At 36.4% G+C, this 27,913-nt stretch overlaps 1 protein-coding gene across 3 annotated transcripts; it reads right to left on the bottom strand.

Annotated features, from left to right (window-relative positions):
- On the bottom strand, positions 1–27,601 carry FAM161A (FAM161 centrosomal protein A). Of its 3 annotated transcripts, XM_074287018.1 has the most exons (7): positions 27,369–27,601; positions 13,507–13,754; positions 10,311–11,492; positions 9,665–9,832; positions 7,470–7,569; positions 1,120–1,265; positions 336–500 (listed from the first exon to the last, which is right to left on the bottom strand). In XM_074287018.1, exons 1-7 carry the CDS (start codon positions 27,510–27,512, stop codon positions 341–343), a joined length of 2,148 nt encoding a protein of 715 aa, XP_074143119.1. In that variant the 5' UTR covers positions 27,513–27,601; the 3' UTR covers positions 336–340. The 3 variants fall into 3 exon arrangements, with proteins under 3 accessions (XP_074143121.1, XP_074143119.1, XP_074143122.1); XM_074287020.1 differs by lacking the exon at positions 9,665–9,832 and having other exon boundaries at positions 1–500; positions 27,369–27,598; XM_074287021.1 differs by lacking the exon at positions 13,507–13,754 and having other exon boundaries at positions 27,369–27,563.
- Positions 27,602–27,913: the final 312 nt, after the last annotated feature.

Raw genomic sequence — 27,913 nt, forward strand, 5'->3', positions numbered from 1 at the left:
TCCTTTTAAGAATTCTTTTATTTGAACTACAAATGCTGATATATAATCAATGGTGTGTGCAAAGAAAAACAAAAACAATAATGAATCCATAATTGCTTATTAACACTTAATTTAAAAAAATTTTTTTTACATTTCTTTTAAAAAGGCATGTTTCATGATTTACTTTACAAAGCATCTATGTGCAATGATTTGGGATGGGGGGAGGGGGGAAGGAGATAAAAACTTAAAACAGAAATCCAACATTTTCCAGACTGCAGCAGACCTGTATCTAAAAAATGTGCCTCCAAGGATGTACTTAACATGTCGGTTGTTAGCTGTAATCAACAGAAATCCGGTACTTTTAAAAAGCTTTTATTGTTCCCACTTCATTCTCTGACAATGCGGAGTTTTCCTCTGCACTATCTTCATGAGTTTCACTGTCTTGATTGAGGTCGTCTTGGCTGACAGAGCCATCCTGATCATTTTCTCCCCAGTGTTCTCCTACTTTGTCTCCATCAAGGCTAAGGCAGAGAAAAATAAATAAATCACAATAATTTCCTATGCTAATCATCCAAAGGAAAAATTACAACACAAACAAGTCCTCCTACATATTTTCTTGTTACACAATTCTATGTCTTCCTTAAATTCATAATGTGATACCTTACGAGAAAATTTTGTATACATACTGACTGCTGGAAAAATTAGAAATGTTCTATGTCAATGATTTTGTTATTTATTATTAAGGCTTTACTTTAAAAAACACACGCACACAAATAAAAGTGCCATATTTCTGTTATCATTAGATTTCCTAGGTCTCAGAAACAAGTTGCTTTGTGTCATGGTGGACACTGAGAATTGTACTTAAAATCAGAAAGCCTGGGTCCAAATTTCACATTAGATACTTAAGAGCTGTAGGACCTTAAGCAAGTCAGTTAATTAATCATTCTGTACTTTAGTTTTCTCAATTATAAAATGGGGATAATGTTACCAACTACTTTATAAGACAGCTATGAGGAATAAATGATATGATGTAAGTAAAGTGCTTTGTAAATACTAAAATCTTATGTGAAAAATAAAAAAGTTTAATATTTGAATAAAAAGGACCTCTTTTAAGTATAAACCATTAAGAATGTACATTACCTTACTTCATCTTCAGAGTAGTTTTCAATCTCTTGGTCTGTCAAATACTCTCCATTTTGGCCTTTCTTTGACACAAACTCATCACAAAGCCCTAGTCCTCTTAAGGTTTTAGAATATTTCTTTTCAGCTGACATTCTTGCATTTTTCTAAAAGAAAAAAAGAAACCTTTTTAAGTTAACAACAAATGTCTATGTCAAGAAAGTAAACTTCCTTAAGTTAAAACACTATTACTTATCAGGACAGTGGGTAGAAGCTCCTCAAGAGATAATTTACTTTTAATTATTGCCATGTATATGACCACAGCCTAAGGCAAGTCAACAAGCTAATAGTTACTGCAGTTACCTTTGTAAAAAAAATTATATTTCATAACTTATAAAGAACTGCCTTTAAGTCCAGGCCTCTCTCCCTCACCATTTCCATGTCCCATCAGAAGTTTCTAATTCTGCGATAAAGAACTGTTAGTAGTAAAATTCAAGTCCATGGAACATAGCAGGAATGTTCTGTTGTGTTATCTGACTGTGGAATTAGCTTTGGTGAACCTTGGATAAGTTCTGAATCCTCCAAGAATCCTGGGACCATGCGTTTGAGGAACCCCTTGGCTGACTGGGAGTCATCGTTACAGATTTAGAGCTCAAAGGACCTGTAACTTTCCCTTTCAGAATCTGGCTCCTTCAATTTAGAGATAAGAAGTAAACTCTGAGAAGCTAAGTGGCTACCCCAGGGTCACACAGCTAAGAAAGATGTAAAGCTAGACTAGCTTTGGGCTACTTTCTAATTTGTACTACATCAGTGCTTTAGCTTTCTTATAGAGTCTTTGAAACACTTGGAAATCACTGGAAATTTGAATTTCATAGAGGTTCTCATAAGTAGGTATGAAACCCTGAATACTCCAGAATTTACCCAGCCACATTAATGAACCTTCCCCACATTCCAGGAAGAGCCAGTTCAAGCCAATTTCTTGATATAAACAAAGCCTTCATAAATAACTATAACTACCTTAAAGTGGACTGGAAGGGAGGGAACCACATAACTATCTGTAGTTGACTCCTCAAAATAGCCTGGGAATAGAGTAAAGCTCGACTCACAGTGCTCAATAATTCTTCTAGGTTGGGAATCTGAAATCATCCTATAATGATTGAAAGCCTAGCAGTTCCAACTAGCTTGAATAATAGTCACGTTATATTTCTCAAGTTCAGGGACCTCTTAGAATGGTTAAGTGGCCAATGTCTCCTAGGAGATACCAGAAAAAAAGAACTAGTAGAGGAGACTCTACGTGCCATTTTCCCCCTTAATAACTAACTTTAGCCAATGCACTTTTTTTTTTCCAATTAATAAATCCTGAACATCTAGGTTTCTTCTGGCAACCTCTACTCCCTTAAATCTCCCCTTCCCCAGGCTCATCACCTCCAATTCCTTCAAGTGATCCTTATATGACCCGATTTTAAAATTCTCCATCCTGGCCAATATGCCCTGGACACCTGCTTTCCACATCCTTTGCTATTGGCTAGCAAGATCCTCACAGCTCTTTCTCAGCCTGCTCCACTTCATCAATCTGAGCACCAGACAGGCCCCCAGAAGCCTTCTTGTCCAACCTCAAACAAAAGAGATCCCTCACTCTAACACTCCCCACAAATGTTTCAAGTGCTCCTTCCAGAAGCACCCCATTCCAATGGAGAAGAAGCTTTACTAATGTCAAGGCCAAATTGGCATCTGCAACTTTCACCCATCACTAAACATAACAAGTTTTATCACTTCTCCATGTGAAGGCCTCTCTGTAATAGTTAAGGACACATCATGTTCCTTCTGAGTCTTGTCTTCTCCAGGTTAAACATGTGGCACAGACTCAAGGCTCTTCATCCTCCTTCTTGGATGTTCTCCAAGTTATTTCCGTCCTCAATCTGTGGTGTCCAAAATTGAATACAATACTCAGATGAGGTCCAGCAAATGCAGAACCCTGGGAGTTAATCACCTCCCTGTTCCTGGAAACTATACCCTCATCTCATTAGCTTTCTTGGCTGTCAAGTCACACTGCTGACTACTCCTGAACTTTCAGTCCACTGCAATCCTCAGATCTTTTCCAGAACTACCATCTAACTATCCCTCTCCCATCCTGTACTTATAAAGGTGATTTTCTATAACCACACAAAAGATTTTACATTTATCCTTACCCAATGACATCTTCTTAGATTAGCCCAAAGCTTTATCTAGTTCAACAGTTTTTAAAGTGTGGTCCAGGGACCCATGAGATCAAAACTGCTTTCATGATAATACTAAGAATTCCATTTTAAAAATAGTAAACATGGCTAAATATAACTTGCATAAAAGTTCTTTGGGAAGTCCTCAATAATTTTTAAGAAAATAAAAGAGTCCTGAGACAAAAAAAGTTTGAGAACTGCTATTTCAGTCTATCAAGATCCTTTTGGGATCCTAACTCTCTCATCCAACCTATTAGCTATTTCTGCTAGCCAGCTTTTGCTTATTTGCAGGTGTGATGATCATATATTAAATGCTTTTACATAAATTCATGATAAAAATGTCATAAAGAGCCAAGGTACAATCTCTTGGACATTCTACTGGAAATCTCTAGCCAAGCTGAGAGCAAACCATTTTGAATTCCTCTGATTATATTATTGTCTAATTTATATCTGGTTTTTTCCCCTCAAGAATATGAGTTTAAAGCTTTGCTAAAAATCTAGGCAAATTTTATGTACAGCATGTACCTCATCCTGTCAAAAAAGGAAATGAGTTTAGTCTGGCATGACCTGTTCTTGATGAAGCCAGGCTAGCTCAATAATCACTCTTCTTTACAGATGTTTACTAATTACCTCTTTATAAAGAACTGCTCTAGAATACTCCCAGGAACTAAGTCAATCAAATTCACTGTCTGTAGATTCTGTTCTCTTACCATTTTTGAATCAGAACTTCATTTGCCTTTCTCCATTTTTATGGAACCTCTCCTATATTCCATGATCTTTTTGATATCACTGACTATGGCTCAGCAATCACATAAATCATTTTTTCTGAGACTGTTGCTAGGTAACTAGAATTCACCAAGGGCAGCTAAGTACTCTTTTGTTTGCTCCTTCCTTATCTTGGAGAACAACTTCCTATTAATCTTTTGTGTGTGTATGTGTGTGTGTGTGTGTGTGTGTGTGTGTGTGTGTGTGTGTGTGTGGTCATTTCTACTTGTGAAGGCTATTTTCCCTTGCATAGAAAACAAAACAGCAATAGAACCAGTATAGAACTTCTGGCTTCTCTATTATCGGCTCCACTGTCTCATCCATTCAAAGCAAATGTCTGATTTCTTCTTTGATTCTCTTTTTTCTCCCAATATGAAAGGAAAACAAACAAACCCTTAGGTTGTCCTTAGTTTCCCTCAAAATCGGATGCTTCTGAGCTTTAGCATTACTGATGGTATTTTTACAGGACAATGCCATGTGCCTTAAGTCAACTTTTTATATGACATTATTTTGATTTCCTGTCTAATTTCTCTTTAAATCTAAGTTGGCTGATGAATTCTTTATGCATCTGCTTCACTTATCAGTCACTACAAATAAAGTCCCCTTTTCCATGTTTCACTGGAATTTTTTGCATTTGGAATTTAAACATTCCTGAGCATCTCCCATCCTTCCTGAGCTAAATTCCCCTGCAACATTTTGATCCATGAGATCCTATCTCTTTTTCTCAACATCCTTGATATATGCTTTCATAAACGCTAGGAAATATGTCAGAATACAGTCTATTTTCCTTTACTTTATCACAAACTCTAGGAGGGAAGGCCATTTCCTCCTGGAGTTCTTATCATGTTCATCACAATTCTTTCTTTTTGAAAGAATAAGAATTTCTCCTTTTTCATTCTCCATCTTCTGAAGGATGAAATCATCACTAAGCCAAGAAGATATTAATTAACTTTTCTACTTTTGGCAAAGAAAGAACAGAACTCCAAGAGATGTCTATAGAACTGAATAAATGAATTGTTCCACTGCTAATCAATTGTGACTCCATTATACTCAAATTGTGATCCATTCCCCAAACTTCTCATCTACCTTCCTCATTTAACTCAGGTGGAAATGTAGGATATGCTAATAACAAAATTAATTCTGTTTCCTCTGCCACTGACTTCACTTTCCTCTATTTATAGTCATTCTTGCCAATAACTATTTCTTTTCCCACTCCTCTTGAATATAGAGCCTGAAAATTTCTTGTTCTCTGCTGTTTCTTCCATTTCTAGGTCTTTGACATGATAACTTCTCCTCTTTTAAGCCAGTAAATAAGCACTTATTAAATATCTACTATGCACCAGGCGCTGTGCTACATAGGATGATTTGCTCCCTTTATCACAGTAGTCTACTTCCTTCCAAGATATTACCCTCCTCTTCAAGGACTTTAGCAACAAGCTCACAGATTTCTTCTTTCTTCCTTCCCATTCTTCAATATTCAATATTTCAATAGCTATATGCTAACAATAATGTTCAAAATTTAAAGAAAATATATTTTAGTTGATAGTGAACATGTGTTTTTCCTGAGAACTAACAAAAAATAGTAAGTTAAAATAAAAATTTCTCTATAATAGTGCTGTACCTTGAAAATGAAATGTTCTGGGGTAGCTAGATAGCGCAGTGGATAGAGCACCAGCCCTGAAGTCAGGAGGACTTGAGTTCAAATCTGATCTCAGACACTTAACACTTCCTACCTGTGTGACTCTAAGCAAGTTGCTTAACCCCAATTGCCTCAGCCAAAAAAAAAAAAAGTCAGAAAATGAAATGTTCATTTGCTATGATACAGCTTAAAAAAAAGAGATTTCATAAAATTAAATTAGGAGAGAAGCATTAGAGAAAAAATAATATAGGCTCTCTATAAGTAAAATTTTCTTTTAAACTTTCATTTTGCATATTTATTTTACATCTTTTAAAATATCTATTCCTTGCTCCTCCCCTCATAAAATGTTGACTTTAGATTTAGAAAACATTTAAGGAACGGTAATTCATAGAATGTTGTAGCTGCTTACTAATGCTAGAGTCACCAGTGATAAAGTGAAACCACTTTAGAAAGTCACAACAATCCAGTTGATATGGTTAATACAGACCAAAGAACTATATAATTCTGTCTTTAAAGTGATATTTTTTAAAAACTTTTTTATCCTGTTCAGACAACTATACTAGTCATATTAATAACATAATGATAAAATTACTTTGTGTTATAAACACAATTTAAAACAGAGGCTCTGTTTGCCTGAATTTAAAACTGATATAAAAAATCTATACCTAAATGTATGATATAAAATGTATGATATAACATTATGCTCAAACTGGCATATAATGCCTACATTTGCATCTTTAAAAAAATGTTCTGACATTATGATGCTGTGAGGATTTACAAATAGACTGTGACCAGTATACATATCCCTCTTTGACAAGATCCAACTATTTGCCTGTTGAAAACATATATTGTGGTATTACTAAGCTTATGTGACCACATCTCTAGATAGATATAGCTGCCCCTTGGAGGCTTAACTTTCCTTAGACCCAAATTCTCTATGGGTTGTGGCTTAAAAATGTATAATGTTAATGGTAACTCTTCCCTTTTGAGTGGGAGTTATTTAAAGCCAAACCATTCATATATAATCCATTTTGGGAGCAGGTAAGAGGATGATTTAACAGGGATTGTGGGCTGTAAAAAGTACTTAGTCTCAGGCTACCATAGCAAATTTTTTTTGGTATTATGAAGATGCCATTTAAAAAAATAGTAGTTCTGAAAAAAATGTTCTTTACATCTTACTTTAATTGACAGCATGAAATGTAATATTCAGGTCACAATGATGATCCTTGGTATTTTTTTTAAATTTATGAAATCCCTAAAAATCTTTTCACCATTCAAAATTAAAGAAAAGCTTTATTTACCCTAAGATCTAATTAAGTCAGTTCTGAAAAATACAAATGACCACTTTTTATAGTCAATTACAAAAATGATTCCATGAAAAAAATTAAAAATATTTAATATAAAAATATACTTTACATTCTATACAGACTTAAATGTGTCATTGACATAGCTAAGTTCTCAGGTTTTTAAGCAAAACTATTTGGTTAATTTGATGCATTTGTCATAAATATTTCTTAGAAAATTATTTCATAAGTGTAATTAAGTGACACAGTGTATAGGAGACCAATGTTGGAGTTGGAAGGATCTGAATTCTCAGACACTTGACATTTACTAATGTATGACCCCACGTGCCAGAGAGATGAGAGAGAGAGAGAGAGAGAGAGAGAGAGAGAGAGAGAGAGAGAGGAAATTTAGGAATTAAAAACATAAGAGCTAAAAATACTAAAAAACTAAATGCCAATCCATACAACCTGAGCAACTCTTTCAAACAGTAATGGCCTCTTCTTCAATCTCTTTTCTATTTCTTCTAGTTCTTGTAGGTACTCTTTCATCCTTTCCTTCTCATTTTTTCTACCATTGAAGTAATATAAAAGAAGAAATATAGTTTTTAAAAGTTATGCTCAAAATAAAAATTGTAACAGAAAAACAAGTATATTTTCCTAAGACACATTTTAAAAATGAATTATTAGGAAATAGTTTACCATATTCCCTTTCTTTAATCAAGGTTGAATTTTTTTTTCTTTTTGGTGGTACCTAAGTCAGGTAGAAAATGTACTGGCAGAATCACTCTCTTCAATGGGAATATACTAGTTGCTAGTTGCTAGTTAGTAAACAGGACCTGGCCTGAAGAGGTAACTATATACCAACTAATAAATGTGCAAATCATCCACTTTAATAGCTGGCATATATACACAAACACATATTTTACCCCTATACATACACATGTCTCTATACAAGCCATCTAAGACTTTTGGGATACCTTATATATTAATTATATAGGCTTGTGATTTCAATAGTATCCAGGGAGCTGCCAGTAAAGAAATTTCTTTTCTCTTCAACCACATGAGGCCACCATTTTACAACTTCTAGTCTTTGGAAAGTGTATTATTGCCCAGAATCACAAAGCCAGTATGGATCAGGAATGGAAACTTGAATCAGAGTCATTCCTAATTTAAGGTCTGCTATCTGTTTACCATGCCACACTGCTTTATATATGTCTATTACATACTAACTTTTAGGGATGAATTTTAGGCTAGAGAAACAAATACTTTCTCTCACATACCCAAATCTGAGAAGAAATAAGTTTCAAGATTTCTTGTGACAGAATCTCATACATGTATATACACATATGCACACAGTGATACATATATAGATAGATAGATATAGATGTGTATATATATAGATACACATGCACACATACATGTGCATGTCCTAAAGGTCTTAGTACAGTTTTAAGTTTTAATAATTTTAGAAATATAAATGCAAAATAAAAACAATCACTTGAAATTTAATTAAATTTCTTTTACATGTACTTAGTTTTATAATAATATTACTATGCTTATAAATTTATTTTGAGTAACAAAATTTTAATTCAAACAAGACTGGACACCCTGAAATTATGCACTGCCTTTGTGATAATTTCTAGATATTCCCTTCTCATATCAGTGAACTGGACAAAGAAATCTTCTTGCTAACCACCTGATCTATCTCCCTTAAGAGTTTTTTCTTCTAGGTCATGTCAAACTCTCAATGAGCCATCAAAATCTTCTTTGAGTGTTTCTTTAAAATTATAAATGCCATCCTTTTAGTCAATGAATAGCAGCTGGAGAAAATTTTTACAAATTGAAAATTGGCTAATGATAGTGGTTATTGTTGCATTTTAACAAGAAACAACCAATATTTTTAAATTTTAAAAATATTTAACCTTCCAAATGTTTTTTAAAATTTGTAGCAATTATACTTTTGAGTTGCTAAAATTTAAAACTGTACTAAGATTTTCAGGACATTCTGTACATAGGCCATCAGAAGAGTGTATATATGTGTGTGTATATTCATATACATTTAGGTTATACATCCCATACACATCCCCACCTCCCACAAATTTGGTCTTGTTTGGTCTCAGTGTGCCTAGGCAACAACTTAAAGTTTCTATGTGGCAGAATAGTTACCAATCTGCATTGATAGAGGGAATTTCTTCCCAGGGAGTTGCTTATACTACTATAATCCCAAGTCTAGATTCTTCTCTTCTTCAAAAAAGAGAAATTTGGATGCCCAGGGATAAACTCCATGTAATTCCTCTCATCCTAATAATAATAATAATAAACTATTTTCTGAATAACAATTCTGCTGACACTTGGTGCCCTGAAAGAATCTAACCCACTTCCCAAAGACTTTTCTAAATAATTATAGTGACTCAGTATCAGCTCATTCCTATTATGTTAATGTTAATAATTTTTTAAAATCTTAATTTTCTTTAAAGGAACATGTTTTGCAATTGATCAAAACAATATACTATTATTTAACTCAAAAACACCTTATTATTTTAAAATGTTAGGCTCCCTTCCTCTCCTGGCTTTGGGGAAACATTTTTATTTTTCAGACATAAACATTTTTATGTTAGTCATAAAAATGTTCAGCTAGAATTTCAAGATTCCTTAAATGATACCTTAGTGTTGTCATTCTGGATTTAGACATTTGAGCTAAACTTTGGTGTGTATCAATAGCCCGAGCTCGGGCTACCAGGAGTTTCTGCAATTCTCTCATTCTTTGTTTCTGCTTAGCTAGATTCCGGTTTCGGTCCTCTTCTAATGTTTTCTTTTCCTCAAGGGATCTCCTGAGGGCAAAATAAACTAAGGCTGAATTCACTGCAAGCCCATGAGAATAGTTTTTTTTTTTTTTTTTAAAGGAATCTACACAGGACAAACTAAAGGAGAAAAAACATATAGACTGAGATAAAATAAACTAAGTAACTCAATCACCAGACCAAAAAACAGGAGAACATCAGACAATTTGGTTACAGTCTTTTTCACCCTGGAGAGCCCTGGGACAGAAAATGTATTACTTGCGAAAGATACTCTGCCCATACTCAACTGATTAGTAGGCATTCCTACCAAAGCAAAGTACAATCCGTTCATGCCTGTCCACCCTCTGACTGACTCCCACAGAGTTTTACTATAGACAGTTTAATCGTGAGAGTAATTTCTTTCTGTTGACCAAAATAAAAGTATTTTACCTTAGACTATTTATTAGTCATTATTCATCAATCATCTATTAGTGAATCCTGCAAATGAATTACCAAGATGCTGAGTTACCTGATGGCTTGCTGTCTCTTTCTGGAAGACATGGTAGGTCTGGGAGATTCTGATTCACTTGATTCGCAGAGGGAATGTTCTGCCCTTGAGCACCTGGTCCGTACTTTTCCTCGAGGAGACAGATAGGGCCATCGTGTTTCTTTTAAACGTTCTTCATCAGCCTGAATGTCTTCCAAAATTTTTTCCTTTTTGGAGGGAATTCGCAAAGTTAAGAGGTCAAATGGCTCACAGACTGTGGTGGGCCTGGGATTCTTGTGCTCCAAGAGCTGCTTCTGGAGCTTGGTATGGAGCCTCTCAAAGTCGGGCACCCGGCAGCTGGCCTTGTTCCTGCGCCTAGGCTTCTCACCCTGTGCCATGTGCTCTGGCTTCCTCCTGGAGGGCGACTGGTGAGTCTGCATGGTTCTGGGCAGGGATGAGTTCTGCAAGAGCTTCTGGGCTCTCAAATGGACCCTAATTTCTCTGAAGAATGCCTCCTCCTTGAGCTTGTCGCTGAGGAGGGGGCTGTAGGTGGACCTGGGAACAGGTTTGGCCTTAAAGGGATTCTTTCTCTTTTCAGGCTTTGGCTCCTCAGCCAGCTGCCCCTTCCGAGCTTCTTTCTTCTGCTCTTCCCTTGCAATGAATGTAAATGGCTTTTGGGAGGCCAAAAGAATCTTTTTGCTTCTCTCCTTCACAGATTTCTTCCTTTCTTCATTCCGCTCTAGTATTTCATGATATAGGGGGAGGAAAACAGACTCGGGAACGGGATTAGCTCGGAACCTTCTTTTCTGGACTACTTCTCCTTCTTGCTTATTCAACAGTTTAATGGCCATCTCGGTTTCCGACCGTGACTTAAGCCACTCTTTTTTTTTCCTTTCTTCTCGGATAGTCATTTGAAAGGGCTTAGGCACTGTAATCTTCGGCACCCACTCCTTTGGTTTTTTCTGTGGTTTTTCAACTATTGGTGAGTCTGAACTATCAGAGTGAGTATAAGCATAGTCCTTCACAGAAAAATCATTCCACATATTCTTGATGTATTCTTTAGCAGAAGTCATCATTTTTACTTCATTCATATTTTCTTTTTCTATATTGGAAAATCCATGCTCAGATAGATCTGATACACTAACGGAAGGCTGATTCAAATCAGACTCAGAAAATGATTTTTGCAAAATGGCAGGTTGATAGGAGGAGTTGATCCACACTGAGCTAAGGAAAAAGTAATGTTACATTGTGACCAAATACAGGAAACCACAATAGATTTATATAAGATCTTTGTGTATTTATTAAGTTAAATGGGACTGAAACAGCATGAGAGATGATGAAATTATGACAGACCTAAAAGACATCATAAGAATCATTGTCTCAGTTCATTTTATAGATGAGGAAAACTGATGGACAGAGTTGAAGTGAGTTGGTTGATAATTCACATTCCACAAAACATTTAGATTTACAAAGCACTTTTCACACAATGTCCTTGTGAGACAGGCAGACTAAGTGCAGTTGCCTCTATTTTACAAATGAAGAAATTAAGATTTAAACTGGTTAAGTGCTTTGTCTGAGCCCCAGTGTTGAGATCCTGGCACATAGGAGGTGCTTAATAAATGCTTACTTTATTGACTTGCCCGCAGTCACACAGCTAGAGTCTGTGGTCTGAGGAGCACATCTTAAAGCTTAGAGACTCTTGTGGAGCTAAGTCATGTCCTTAGACCCTGGGAACATTTCCCGGTACCTGATGAAGAAATGATCAGTACGTTTTTATTTGGAATGACAAAAGACTTATCTTTGTTTTCCTTCTCTTCTGTGGTATGTTGTAGAAACAGCCATAAATCCTCTTACATACATGCCTTGTCTGGTCTACAATTAACAGCTTCCTATTTCTAGGTAGAGAGCACATGCATGTATCTGTGTGTGTAATTGGATTTGTCTTTAATATGGAATTAGTACAAGTGCACACAGTTTATGACTGAGACTGAACAATGCCTACATGTGGTGAGGAATCACTGATGATGCCTGAGGCAGGAGGTCAATCCCATTTCATCCCACTACCTTCTCAGGGTTACCAGTTTAAATCTATTCAATTCAGTTCAACAAACAGCTACTTAATTCTTACTATATTCAAGGTACTATCTCATGGAATCACACCCAAATTATGAATCAAGTATTCCTATGTAAGACTCTAAGAAGGGTGGGTAATAAAAGTGGGGGAGACTACTTAGTCCTAACCTCTGACCCAAAACATGTGAGCACCCTCCCTTTCCCAAACAATTTGACCTGCCCTAAGATCAAGCCCCTTTGGGCAGCTTCCTGCCTGACAGGCCTTGAGTACCTGGGTAACCTTTCTCTACTATTTCCTGATTCAACCTTGGTAGCAAATGTGTCAATAGTTTTTTTTTGTTTGTTTTTTTTTTTTTAATGTGAATCTCTGACATGAACCGATGCTAAGTGAAATGAGCAGAACCAGGAGATCATTATACACTTGTATAACAATACTATATGAGGATCAATTCTGATGGAAGTGGCTCTCTTCAACAATGAGAGGATCCAAATCAGTTCCAATTGTCAGTAATGAACAGGACCAACTACACCCAGTGAAAGAACACTGGAAAATGAGTGTGGACCACAATATAACATTTCCACTCTTTCTGTTATTGCTTGCTTGCATTTTTGGTTTTTTTCTCAGGTTATTTTTACCTTTTTTCTAAATCTGATTTTTTCTTGTGCAGCAAGATAACTGTATAAATATGTATACATATATTGTATTTAACATATATTTTAACATATTTAACATGTATGGGACTTCCTGCCAGCTAGGGGAGAGGTGGGGAGGAGGGAAAAATTTGGAACAAAAAGTTTTGCAAGAGTCAATGTTGGAAAAATTATCCATGCATATGTTTTGTAAATAAAAAGTTTTAATAAAAAAAGTATATGTTATCATAGATAAATTAAAATAGTCTAGATTAAACAGCAATGAAATATTTCTACCTATCTCTGGTCAGAGAGAAGAAGACTATGAGACCATTGGATGAACACAAAAGTTAAAAAACAAACAAAACAATCTTCTAGCAAACATTTATACCCAAAGCATTACAGGTATATAACAGGAACACATGTAATAAAAAAAATACTCTTACAATATTTCAAACCATTTATTTATTCAGCACAACAAATCATTTCTGAGATTAAATCCAAGAAAATGTAGAGAGAATCATTACAAACTTACCTAAAACATGGGCCAGGCATCTGTTCCTTCGTGGTGTCTGGCTGAACTCCTTTTATATACAATTTATTTTGATACAGTTTCTCTAATTTTGCCATTGTTTTCATGTGGGCTGCCTTCAGCACTTCAAGCTTCCTAAAATACTCTTGATTGGAGTCACAGATTTCAGAAGTGCTCACTAAGTCCTCATAACTCCTATTCTCATGAAGGCTTTGCTCATCCACCATAGAAATGTCTGTTTCAAAATCATCCTAGGGAAAAAAGAAATCCTATTCTTTTAAGTAGGAATTTGAAATTCCTGGAATTTAAATATTTTAAATGTCTAGAACTGGAAAGCTAATGATGGTCATGCTGACAAAATGCTTTTTCATACAGCACATTGTGATTGATACTTGCAGAAATGACAAATTCTAAAAGTAAGTCATGATTGCTTTTCCTCTGACATTTTAACAACGTCATCATAAAAAAAAAAACAAATCAAAACTGAAGAATAAATTGGAAGAGAGAAAGAGATAGGGAGATGTAGAGAGGAAGGGAAAGAAAGAGAGATATAGGCAGGGAGGGAAAGAAAAAGAGAGGGGCAGAGAGAGAGAAGGAGGGAGGGAAGAAGGAAGGGAAAGAAAGACAGAGAGAAATCCAGAGACAGATAAAGAAAGGAAGGTAATGTTCCCAAATTATTAAAAGTCACAGTCTGGAAGCTCCTAAATTGGTTACTTGGAGCCCTAACATCCTTACCCAAGTCTGAATTCACTGGAAGAACTGCAGTACAACAAAAGAATTAAAAAATATTTATTAAATACTTAATATATGCTAAAGTCAAATTTTAAAAAATTGATCTCCTGCCTTCAAGGAGCTTCCATTCTATTGGCAATCCTGTGGGAATGTTTAGACTCCTACCTTCTTCTGATTAGTTGTTTCTAATTCCCTTCCCTCACCAAAGTCAACTTATGAGAACCTCTGCTCTAACTTGCAGTTTCTAACTGCCTTCAAAAAGATTCTTACCTAGCTCTGCAGTCTCTAACTACCCCTGTTTCTGGACAGAGATAATTGCAAGGATATTTCAACATTCCCTCCTGCAGTTTGGTTGTTTTATGTATTCTGGTTATACTTCCTCCTTCTATTTTCCACAACAAACCCCTATAAAAAATTTTTTTTCTCCCCTTCCTCCCTGGGTATTTCTATCTGACAAGGAAGCATGTTATCCAAATTGCAATTCCTCAACCATTAATAAAAGCTTTTTTTTTTTTTTTTTTTTTTCCCCTGATCACCTAGTTGGTCAGGTTTTCTACTAAGGGAAGATAACACACATGGCATGTTGAGGGAAGACAATTGAGATGGAAAGAAAAGTAAGGAATTATGCTTGTGTGGGGGCAGGTGCATGATGAGATGGCTGGATGAGAAACTAAAGCATGGTCCACTATCTAGAGCTAGCTGAAAAGAGAACAGGTTAAATGGTTTGTACATGTTTGGTCATCAATCAGTTGAAGTGGGTCCTTGGGTGGGAGCTCCAAAGATGAGCCCAAAGTCTGAAGACTTATGGGTATCTTTTGTTATTTATCATTTATATCTATAATAGGGCAGGAGATTAGTAGTGAACTGCAGTAAAATATTCTGGGTCCTGACTTGAAATGAAACAGCTTTCATAGGTGAGGTTCTAGAAGGGATAAGCAATATTCTCTAGAATAAACTCACCAGAAAAGACACAACCCTATCTCTACTAGCTTTAAAAAAACTAAAATGAGAGCTGGCTGAAAATGATGGCACACACCTGTAATCTTAGTCATTGTTCAGTGAGAGGGGAAGAGAGAAAGAGAGAGAGACAGAGACAGAGAAGAGACTAGACTGGTGGATCTCATGAATTCAGGGGTCCTCAGCTTCAAAGGGCCATTGGCTAATCAAGTGTTTGCATTATGTTCAGCACTACTATAGTAAGCGCCTGGGAGCAAGGAGTGATGAAGTGGCAAACTAGCTGAGGTTGGAGATGGGGCAGGTCAAACTCCAGTGCAAATTAAGAGGGAGATGGGTTTCTGAGTAGTACCTGGCTGGACCTCTATCTAAGTGAAATAAAAAGACTTTGTTTTTTAAAAACCCAAACAAAATAAAAAAAGAGGAGGACTGATTTTAATCTGAGCTATACAAACAAATAAGTTAGCCCTTCATACATTAGTTTTATAAAAGAAAGTCCACCATGGACCCTGAGGAATTTAAGCGGATAATCTCTGATCTTACATTGACTGACTTCTGTGAAAGGAAAGTGGGGCTGTCAGGACTGTGGATGGTTTGTAGGCCACATTCACTAACTAGAGTTCTTAGAGTTCATGGGGATAATCTACTGTTGTCTCATACCTCAGGCAACCAAAAATTTTCAACAACCTTTCAATCTGATTATATCATCCTCTCACCATTACTTTTTAAATTCTGACTCTGATACTTAAAAATTACATAATCCTGGGTAAATCATTTAAACTCTTTTATCTGTAAAATGGGAATAAGAAGTCCATAACATTCAAGATTGTTATAATGATCAACTGAGACAATGTATATGAAATATTCTGAAAATATTTAAGCAAGCCATAGCCCCTACTTTGGAGATCAATTCTGCAAACTACGCTCCTCTGCTCTGAAATTCCGCACATCTCATGGGCTGATATGTAACCACATCACATGTAGTTTGTGACAGAAAATCATTTCCAAAGGTAATCTTGTTCTCTTTTCATGTTTTCATCAGGATACTTAAAATACACACATATAAACAGTAGTTACAACTCAATTATATAGTGCTTTAAGGTTTAAAAAAGCCTTTCCTAATAGGTATTGCATTTTACATATGAAGAAACTGAAGCTTAAGTTGTCCATAATCACTCAAGTAGTATCAGAGGTAAGATCCAAAATGAGGTCTTTTGAGACCAGAATCTAATCCAGTACATAAAGTTATCTCATTTCATAAAGATTTTATATGGATGAAAAAACATATGTTGCTTAAATTGTTACATTACTTTGGTAAACAAATTACCTAATTTTATTTGTTTTTTTTTTTTTTATTCTTCAGAAATTTTCCTTTTTTATGATTTCGCGAAATAAATGCCTAAAAAATTCCAATAGACTTGGGATGGAAAATGCCATTCGCATTCAGAGAGAGAACTATAGCCTGAATGTATGTCACAATAGAGTATTTTCACTTTTTGTTGTTGTTTGCTTAATTTTTTTCCCTTTTGATATGATTTTTCTTGTATAACATGACAAATACGTAAATATGTTTTTTAAAACTGCATATATTTAACCTATATCAGATTGCTTTCTGTCTTGGGGAGAAGGAAGGTAAAGGAGGGAGAGAGAAAAATCTGGAACACTTAAATTTTACTAAAATGAATGTTGAAAACTATCTTTGTACATATTGGAAAAATAATATTTTTTAAAAGAAAGAAAAGAAAATTAATTCCTAAAACTGAGTCACCTTCAGCACTTATTTCTTCCACATATATTTTGCCAGATCAAGCTCATTCTTACTGGCTTCACATTCTTAAGGACTTAATGGCCACTTTCTCATATAAATAAACATACTGGATATTTAGGTAGTAGATTTCAAATATTCTACTTTTCATTAGTTGAGTCCCTCAGTAAACAAACATTTATTAAGAATCTAGTGTGAACAAAGCCCTGGGATACACAGCTAGTTATAAATGGCATAACCCAGATTTTAAAGAGTTTATAAAAGATATATATACAAATTATTTATAGAGAAGGGAGGAACTGACTACAAATCCATTCCCTGTGGAATCTGTTAGTTGACCTCCCCTTTCTAGTTTCATCTACAATGCTCTTAGGTTGATCAGGCTTAGGTAGATGTCATTTTGAGCTTTCTAAGGTTCTGTTTCTCTAATGAAGCTTCCCTAAATCAAAGCTGCTCATGGCCACTAAGTCTCTCTTCTTGTTTATTGTTTGAGTTGGTTTCTGGTCTCTTCCACCTATTTATTTATTAGCTGTTATGCCTTGCTAAAACTCCTCTAACAGGCAGTAATGAGGGCAAAAGCCTTAATTTTGTCTATTTCTTTTCTCTTTTTGGGATTTGAAAGTTTAATAATCTATCCTATATAGCCCCTACATTTAGTTTTCTGAGTTATCTGTCCTATCCATTTGGTTTTGAAACTTTGGATGAATTTTATTAACCCAAGAACCAACTTTACAAATAAGTATATTTTATAATATTTGGCTTATCTAACAAATGGATGGTTTAATTTTTTTTTTTAATACTACTGCATAGTACCATAGGAAATTTAAAAAAAATTTTTTTTAAAGGGTAGTTTTATTTTTTTAAGACTTTAAATTAGGAACATTTTCCCTTAGCATTTGGAACAAGGATTTTTAACCTTTTTGGGGGAGTCATTATCTCCTTTGGCAAACTAGTAAAACCTCTGAACCCTTTCTCAGAATGTTTTAAAAGCATAAAATAAAATGCACAGAATTACAAAGGAAACCAATTATACTGAAACTATTATTATTGATTCACAAATTCCAGTATAAGAGCCTCTGGATTAGAGCAATAATCTCATGTGACTGATTTGACCTATTTAAACCATAAATCCTTTCAATACATATTAATCAGTAATTAGAAATTATAAGTAGAAAGAAAAGAGTAATTTAAATACATTATAATCTAGCTTAATTCTGCTAGGCAATACTGGAAACAATGACAACTTTCTGGACATATAAGAAATCTATCTCCTGCTTTGGAAGGTTTTCAAACTACTTATCATAGGTTAATTTAATTTATATTTAATTAAAATGATTTAATTTAAATTATTATAAATTATAAAATATGGCTATTAATGCAGACTTTTCCCTTCCATGAAATCACAGACCAGAATAATTCTCCTGGTGCCAGAAAGACATAAGCAAAAATACAGAAATGGAAGAGAAAAAAAATGAATAAGGGAGAACAGTGTAGTTTAACTGGAAGAGGAAATACATAAAGGAGAGTGACATGAAATAATGCTGAACAAGAAAGTTACAGCCAAAATGTGGAAGCCCTAAAATAACAGAATTGGGAATTAATAAGATGCTCCCACAATGCCAGGCAAAGAGAACACAAGGGTTCTAAAGAGAAAGAGTAACAGCATTATTATAGACATGTGTTACCAAGATTATTCTGACAGTGGAGTAGAGTACAGGATGGAGGAGGAATAGACTGCAGGTAGATTAAAAAGTTATTACATACAAGATGAGAAGACATGGTTAGAGCAGAAATGTCAAGAAGGGGGCAGAAATTTCAAGCCAGATGGCTGCCATTCCATATACATACTTTAGCTAAAACATGAAAATAGTACCAGACCAGATAATGATAAAGAAATCCAAAGAGAAACTATGCAAGTGACTTCATACATTTCAGAGCAGCGGGGAAGGTCAGCTAGAATCCCCCAGGCAATTTAAAGGAAGCCATTCAGTAAGTCCACTACCACCAAGGTAGGCAAACAAGGTAGGAGATTATCCAGCAACCAGTGGCCAGAATTAAGGTAGCAAGAGTGGAGAGTTGCTCCAAGAAACCCACAGCAGAGACCTTAGAAATCACTGGGACTGTCAAGAATTCTTTGCAGTAGTCAATAGACCAAGCTACCTCATGCTAATAAGTTCTCAGTTCTTAGCATTCTATCTTGATATGCTATAAAGGATCCTGAAGATTCAGTGTTCTGAACCTCAATGGTTTCATAAGAGCATGAGGATTTAACCCCAGTTGTAGAAATCAGTGCAGAATCCCAGGAGTCACATGGTTGAGGCCAAGCAGGGTCAATCATCCCCCCTCAAAATACAACTATGATGTGTGGCATGAAGCCTCAATTTAGGAACTAAGTAGAGGAAGATGACTGATAGTACAGATCACTAGTACTATAACACAAAAGAGATACACAAAAATCCAATCTAGCATCTAGCAAGAAGAGTAATTCTACAAACAACAGAGAAGGCACCACCAGAATTTTAAAAAAGATTAAAAGAAAATGACAGAGGTCATTTCATGACAAGTACTATAGTCCTCTAGAAAGTGCTCTGGTTTTTGATTCAAGAGAACCAGTGTTCAAATTATGACCTTAACACTTGGCAATCTTTTCAAAAGTATTTTATTTTTCCAAATACTTGTAAAAATAGTTTTCAACATTCATTTTTTAAATTTTTTATTTATTTTATTATTATAGCTTTTTATTTATAAAACATATGCATGGGTAATTTTTCAACAATGACCTTTACAAAACCCTGTGTTCCAACTTTTCCCCTGTTCCCCCCATCCCTCCCCTAGATAGCAGATAGTCCAATACATGTTAAAATATATGTTAAATCCAATATATATATATACATATACATATATATGTACACACACATATTTATACAGTTATCTTGCTGCACAAGAAAAATTGGATCTAGAAAGAAAGAAAAAAAACCTGAGAAGGAAAACAAAAAATGCAAGCAAACAATAACAGAAAGAATGAAAATGCTAATGTTGTGGTCCACACTCATTTCCCATAGACCTCTTTCTGGGTGTAGATGACTCGCTTCATTACTAACCAATTGGAAATGGTTTAAATCATCTCATTGTTGAAGATAGCCACAATATTTATTTTTGTAAGACAGTGCTTCAAATATTTCTCCTTCCTTCCCTTCCTCCCCAAGATAGCAAATAATTTCACATAGGTTAATGTATGTGATTCTTTTATACATATTTCCATATTTGTCATGTGATGCAAGAAAATCAGACCAAAAGGGGAAAAAAAAGTTGAAAGAAACAAAAAAATACCATGCTTCAATCTATAGTCAGTCTCCACAGTTCTCTCTCTGAATGCTGATGACATTTTCCATCCCAAGTCTACTGAAAGTGCCTTAAATCACCTCATTGTTGAGAAGAGCTAAGTCTATCATAGTTGATAATCACATAATCTGGTTGTTTTTGTGTACAAGTTTCTCTTGGTTATGTTCAATTCATTCAGCATCAATTGACATAAGTCTTACCAGGCTTTTCTGAAATCATCCTGCTCATCATTTCTTATAGAACAATAATATTCCATTACATTCATATACCACAACTTATTCAGTTATTCCCCAATTGATTGGGCACCAACTCAATTTTCAATTCCTTGCCACTATAAAAAGGACTGCTTTTAAAAATAGATTTGCACTTGTGGGTCCTTTTCCCTTTTTTATGATCTTTCTGGAATATAGAACCAGAATATGCATGATCTGAACAAATCATTTTTAAGTCTTTGGGTCTCAGTTTCAGCATTTGTAAGATGAGGGTATTTTATGTTCTTTTCAGCTTTAAATCTATAAACCTATAGGAATAGTTCTTATCACCAAGGGTTTGGCTACTAAGGGATAGCTTGGAAAATTGGCTACAGCCAACTCAGGTTTTACTAAAAGCATGAAGAGGATGTATTAATGAATCTGAGAAACATAAATATGAAGAGTGCTCTCCATATCCTAGAATAACAAAACAGCATCAAACAAAAAAGAGCACATGAAATTTGGAATAAAATTTTAATGATATTTTAATTTATTTTGTTAAATAAATTCCATAATTGGCAAGAAACTGGAAACTGAGTGGATGCCCATCAGCTGGAGAATGGTTGAATAAGTTATGATATATGAATGTTATGGAATATTGTTCTATAAGAAATGATCAGGAGGATGATTTTAGAAAAGCCTGGAGAGACTTACATATGCTGATGCTAAGTGAAATGAGCAGAACAAGGAGATCATTGTACACAGAAACATCAATATTATGTGACAATCAATTCTGATGAACCTGACTCTTTCCAACAATAAGATGATTAAGGCCAGTTCCAATCATCTTGTGATGAAGAGAGCCATCTACATCCAGAGAGAGGAATGTAGGAACTGAATGTAGAACACAACATAACATTCTTACTCTTTGTTGCTGTTCACTTGCATTTTGTTTTCTTAGTCATTTCTTTCTTTTTTTGATCTGATTTTTTTTGTGCAGCAAGAGAATTGTATAAATATTTAACATATATTTTAACATGTTTAACATAGATTGGATTGCTTGTCATCTAGGGGAAGAGGTGGGGGAAGGAGAAGAAAATGCGAAAACACAAGGCTATACAAGGGTCAATGTTATCAAATTATCCATGCACATGTTTTGAAAATAAAAAACTTTATTTAAAAAAGAAAAGAAAAATTATCTCCCCAAGGTTACAGACCAATATACATCAGAGAGCTGAAATCAAGTCTTCCTGGCTGAGGCTAATGCTTTATACTTTTTTTTCCCATGTAATAAATCTTTGTTGAATTGAATCAAAAATAAACAAATAAATAAATTCCATAATTATGGTTGTTTAAAGAAATTAACATTAATTTTTAAAAATCTTGAATGTCCAAAAACACTACTTCTTCCCACACTTGAACAAGAGTTCATCAGTTCTAGTTGTGGAAATGAAGAGCCTTTTTCAACATGGGTCCTTTGAAAGTATCTCAGATCATAGTTTTAATGCAAGTAGCTCAATCTTTCTCTGTTGATCATTATTACAAAATTGTTACAGTGTACTATGTCACAGACCAAGCTCCATTTTATTTTGATTAATTGATTGAGATTAAATGTAAAAAGCTTAGGTCAGAAAACTTCAAGGCCTTCCCTCCCAAGAGAGATTTTTAGCCTGAATAGCTACCTAGCCTTAAACACTGAATGGCTGTGGCCTCAAACTGAGACTTTTTTTTTTCCTGAAGCAATTGGGATTAAGTGATTTGCCCAGGGTCACACAGCCAGGAAGTGTTAAGTGTCTGAGGTCACATTTGAACTGGGGTCTTCCTGACTTCAGGGCTGGTGCTCTATTACTACACCAACTAGCTGCCCCTAAACTGAGACTAGTTGAAGAACTTAGTTTAGAAAGATCTAGGTTTCCCACTGCATCTAGAGTCCTCTCCAGTTATGTTCATCTACACCTGTCCACTGGATCTAGATAGTTCTGGAGGGGAAAGTGAAGCACGCGTCTTTGCACAGCCCTCCCTCACTTAAATACAATTCACTTGCCCGTTATGATGGATAAACTACAACAAGCTAAGGCTCAAAGGAAAGAAAAAATTAGCTTTTCTGCAAGGATTATCCTGAAATATCCTGAAAAAATATCCTGAATAAAAATGTGAAGCATGTTCTCCTGAATATCCTGAAAAAATTAAGCATGAGATTAAATAATTTTTTTTTAAAGCTTTAGAGGAAAGAAATGGAAGTTTAGTTTAAGACAGAGTGATACGCTTCAGTCATGGATTAGACTCCTTGACAATTAGAATAAACAGAAATTAAAATTATTGAATAATTGTGCTCTTTTCACACACCAGCAAAGGTGTGTGCTTAAGATTCTATAAGTTAGACTTGGGCAATATATGACTAGAGAATTACTAGAAGAGCAAGTTGGTTTTCAAAGAGACAGAGGAACTAGAGACCAAATTACCAACATTTGCTGGAGTATAGAGAAAGCAAAGGAGTTCCAGAAAAGCATCTATTAATGTTTTGTTTACTATAAATAAGGAGAGACAGAGAGATAGGAAGGAAGGGGAGGGAAAGAGGACATTTTTTAAAGCTCAGAGGAATACAGAAAGAAGTTCAGAAAAATATGGAACAGAAATTTATATACAATTCTCTTTTTGTGCTCTAATAAGATGTCTCAGAAAGTTCATCGGACTCTAGTCCTATGTAATCCTGAAGGGGTATGTAGAGCTAAAATGGTTCCAAGAAGTCATCGAATCTAATCTTCTCATTTTAAAGATGAAGAAACTGAGGCTCTGAGAGGTTCAATGACTTGCCCAAGATCAAACAAGGAATAAATGGTAGAGCATAAATTCAAAACCAGGTCATCCCAACTGCAGCAGCCCTTTCACTGCAGCACACCACTCTTCAAGGAGGATTATTATTAACCTTGGTGGAATCAGAAACCAGATAAGGGGTTGAGCAGTAACTCTGAGAGAACAAGGATTCTCCCTTCTCAAGGACTGTTCTCCAATAAAGAAGCCACAAAGAAGGAGCAGGAGTCTTAAGAATCAGAGCTGCCCCAAAGTAGAATGGGATTCTTGGAAGGTACCAAGTTTCCCCTCTTTGGAGATCTTCCCAATATGGAGCACAGATACCACTCTGGATACAAAAAGCTTGTCAAGGGGGTACAGCACATATTTAGTAAAAATAAAACAAAACTTTTATCACTCTAAATAAGCAGTTTTTTTTTTTTTTAATGTGAATATGCATGATAAACATCAGATTTCTTTTTCTACTTCCACACAGTCAGTCTGGTCCCTTGGGGATATCTGCATGCTGAGGCTGCTACTCAATGGCTGATGGTGATCTTGCCTGCAATCATCACATATTATAAGGCCAAACTAAGCTGCTCTCTACCACCTACTCACACCATCAGGCTGTTTCCACCACATCAGTTGTCTGATCGATCATATTAAGTTCATCTTCCTTCTGACCTTTTCCTATTTTCCAATTCCCCTTCATGTTTTGTCTTCCCCTTTTGGGATGGAAATTTCTTGAACCCTGTTGTTTGTTTGTTTGTTTCTTTTTTTTTTTTGCATTCTTAGTACTTAATGTAGCACCTGGCACACAGTAAGGCAAATGCTTGCTCTACTAATCTATCCACTAATCTTTCATATTGAATAAGTGGGTAAAGGAAGGTCTCCTGAAAATGAGGGGATACAAAGATCAATGTTGGGAACTCCTATAGAGGTTGAAAAACACTTGTAGAGATGTTGTAGGAGTTCTAGTTCAGAAGCTCTGGATTACATGATTTCTGAGGTCCTAACTAATGCTCATTCAAGAAATTTCTATTTATTTTGAATAAACTTTTATATGTAAATGTAAGCTTTTTGAAGGTAAAGAATTTTATCCTTGCCACCTCAGACTTGCTGACAGACCAAGAGTGTAAACAGAAGGGATGGAACTTAAAGGGAAATAGTAGTTTTGAAGCATTAGCTATATCCCTTTAGTTTATGGGAAAAGGTTAATTAGAGTAGAGTAAAAGGCAGTCAGAAATGATCTATTTCTTGACTTTCTTTAAAAGCTTAGTGTTGCCACAGGGGGAGGGGGAAGATGTAGGCCCTTGGTCTACCTGCTTCAAGTCTTTCCCCCTCCAATCCCATCCTCTGTACAACTGTTTCTAAAAAGATTCTCAAAGTATAAGTCCTTTGATACTGTCACTTCCTTAGTCAGGGTCTCTAGGATTAATTGGGGCACTATATCACTTAACTTTCTGAGACTTAGCAGTCTCTTCTTCGTACAGTCTAGCCAACCAGCTTCCAGCCTTTCTCAGTCACACATTCAATCTCCTTGTCCTTGTCACAGATTGTCCTGTCCCTTCAAAGCCTCAGGTGCCCTTCCCTCTAATCTTCATTTCTTAGAATCCCTACTTTCCTTTGAAAATAACTTTTCTGACCCTCTCCAGCAAAACTATATGGTGTATAACTCCTTCAATGTGTACCTGTATATCCTACTAAAGAATTAAAGCTCTTTGGGGACAAGACTGTTTAGTTTTTGCAATTTCAGTACACAGCACTGTGCCTAGCACATAATGAGCCTGTAGGATTAATAAATTCTTGACTGAATGACTCTCTCTCTCTCTTTTTAATTATAGCTTTTTATTTTCAAAATATATACATGAATAATTTTCAACATTCACCCCTACCAAAACACTGTGTTGTTATTTTCCCCCCTCCCTTCCCCTGCCCTAGTGGGCAAGTGATCCAATACATGTTAAACATGTGCAACTGCTCTATACATATTTCCACAAATATCTTGCTGCACAAGAAAAATCAAATCTAAAAGAAAAAAAAATGAGAAAGAAAACAAAATGCAAGCAAACAACAACAAAAAGAGTGAAAATATTATATTGTAGTCCATATTCAGTTTCCTCTTCCTCTCTCTGGGTGAGATGGCTTTTTTCATCATAAGACCATTGGATCTCTGATCACTCTCTTCATCTGTAAAATGGTAGGGTCAGCCTCAGAAGTCCCTTTCCAGTTCTAATTCTATGTCCCAGTGATTGATCTAGTCAGCATGTTTTGTAGAATTCATTTGTCACTTAAACTCCTCTACCCCCCTTTAGTGTTTTTTCTCCTGGTATACACTATGCTATGGCCCTTCAGTGACAACCTGAGATCCTCTAGTCCAGTATCATTATACAAGTGCTCAGGCAGTTAAAATGACTTGCAAGAATTCAGCTTTCCTGGCTGAAAGTGTTTTTGCTTGTATATCATACTATATCTCCGATCCACTTGTGGTAGCCTCTTAATTCAGTCTTGGCTTTGTGTAGTGCAATTCTAAAAAATATCAGTGGGATTAAAATAAAGCAAATTGAACCGTGCTAACCCTTTTTAAGATGATAAAGCTCAAATCTTCAACTGCCATATACATGATACCTGGTTATTAACTGTCTTCAGACTTGGATTTTACTAAACCATTTTGATTTTTGGTCACTGAGAAGCTTCAAACATCTGAATATGGAGATTTATATCAGTAGATTGCTGGTTTTTACTTAGGGGTTACTACCAAAGCTGTTTTTGTTCCTCAACCAAGATTCAGGTGTCAGGACACAAGATCCGAAACCTGAGCACCGCCCAGTAGAAAAGGCCTTAGCTCTGGAATGAGAAGATTCCAATTCAAATCCTGCCCCCAGTGATTACTACCTGTGGGGATCTTGAACAAGTCTCTTCATCTCAATGAATCTCAGTTTTTTCATCGGTAAAATAACAGAGGGAATCCTCCTTTCATCTTCTGCCAAATGAGTTCCTAGTTGGCCTCTAAGATAGATGGGTGAAAGGTGAGGGTAGAGGGGGAAAGCAAGGGGCAAGCAGTGTTCTTCCCCTAGAAGCCATACTGGCTTCCACCTCTGTTCCCCTCCTGCTTGGGTGGCGCAGGACCGACCCATTCAACCTGCTGCCTATTCACACGGTTTGTGAGAGATGGAAGTTACCAACTATTCTTTGCCCTAACAATCTGAAGTTCCACCTTCTGACCTCCTGACATAACCAGAATCCTGGGTCTTCTCCGGGCCTTTACATCTGCCCTGCACCTGAACTTCCTACATCATCCCCCTTAATTAGAGTAGGAAATCCCCTGGAGCTCAGCCTGTCTAGCCTTTCTACAAGTGTCCCCAGGGCTTAGCTCGGTTAACACTTTTTTCATCCATCCTTTCATAGTCTCCTAGATCCCTTCCAGTTCTAGACATAGGATTCTGTGACTTTCTTGACCAAAAATAAACCTTAAGTCCACAAGTGGGCGATGCAAGAAAAACGTTATCACCCCAATCATTCCTAACTTTTCCATCTGTTTTTTGGATCGAGTTCTTGGTACTTTTCATAATTTAATATCCAACTTGATTTTTTTTGCATTCATTTTGCTAAATAAGGCCCTACTGCAACAAATGACTAGAGGCAGGGCAGGGATCCCTTTGGTTTCCTACAGACTCAATTTCAGTCTGTCAGTCGACAGTCGACGAGCATTTACTAAATGCTTACGCTACGCCAGGCACTGGGCCAGCACAGTCCTTCTGGGGACTCGCGTTCTAATGGGGGGGGGGAAATACACACACTAATTAAGCACCGAAGAGACAAGGGCAAAAGCGGCTCCGGCCGCCAATAGGAAAATTAACAACTATGAATGTACAGCACACATTCGGGGTAATAAAACGGAGAGAACCGAAGAGGAGGGAGGGAAGTTCAGGGCACGGCCAGTGCAAGAGCGCGGAGTCGGTGTGTAGCGTAGGGGCGCAGGTCGGCTGAGAAGCACGGGGGCAGAAGGACTAAAGGACTGGCCAAAAGTCGGCGTCAGCCCCGGGGTCTGTGGAAGGCGTCCGCCCTCCCTCCTGCCCGGAGCTTCCTACCTCCTCCTCATTTGATTCCTCCTCCGTGGTCTCGCTGGCGCCCTCTTGCTCGTAGAAGTCGAAGCCCGGCGAGCTGGAGCGCGGATTTAGCGGAGCTCGGTAACGGAACGAGGCGAGCACAGTCGCTCGACGGGAAGCGTCCATGGCTCGGGGCAGTTGGTACTTGCCGGCTCAAGTTTGAGTGGAAGGAACTTAGAACCAGCAGGGGGCGACTTCCTGCCGAGGGCGTGGTTGTTACCGGGCGCCGTAACCCAGGACGCTGAGCGTTGCACTACGGAAGCTCTCTAGGGACCAAAGCCCCCGCCCCGAAACGCAGACCCGGGACCCACGGCTCCCGAGGGACACCTGCGAACTCATTGGGGCCACCTCTTTCTCTCCCTATCCCGCCTTTTTTTTTTTCCTTTCTTTGTTTTGGTAACAGTTGGCCGGGGGAATTCTTCTTCCCTCCCACCTCTTTGAATTTCAATGTAATCGCTGAATGATTGATGACATCACATCACGTGCGTTTAAGCCCATTAGAAAGAGCCATAGAGCATTCCTCAAAT

The sequence above is a fragment of the Sminthopsis crassicaudata genome, chromosome 2 (genome assembly GCF_048593235.1).
Source record: "Sminthopsis crassicaudata isolate SCR6 chromosome 2, ASM4859323v1, whole genome shotgun sequence".
Classification (NCBI taxonomy): Eukaryota; Metazoa; Chordata; class Mammalia; order Dasyuromorphia; family Dasyuridae; genus Sminthopsis; species Sminthopsis crassicaudata.

Bases quoted from the DNA above. Each gene is read 5' to 3' on its own strand.
- FAM161A (XM_074287018.1), bottom strand. From the start codon at position 27,512: ATGGACGCTTCCCGTCGAGCGACTGTGCTCGCCTCGTTCCGTTACCGA. The intron at 7,570-9,664 runs GTATCATTTAAG...CTTCAATGGTAG, and splicing joins TCCAGAATGACAACACTAAG to AAAAAATGAGAAGGAAAGGA. The intron at 501-1,119 runs GTAATGTACATT...TCTCTGCCTTAG, and splicing joins TACTCTGAAGATGAAGTAAG to CCTTGATGGAGACAAAGTAG.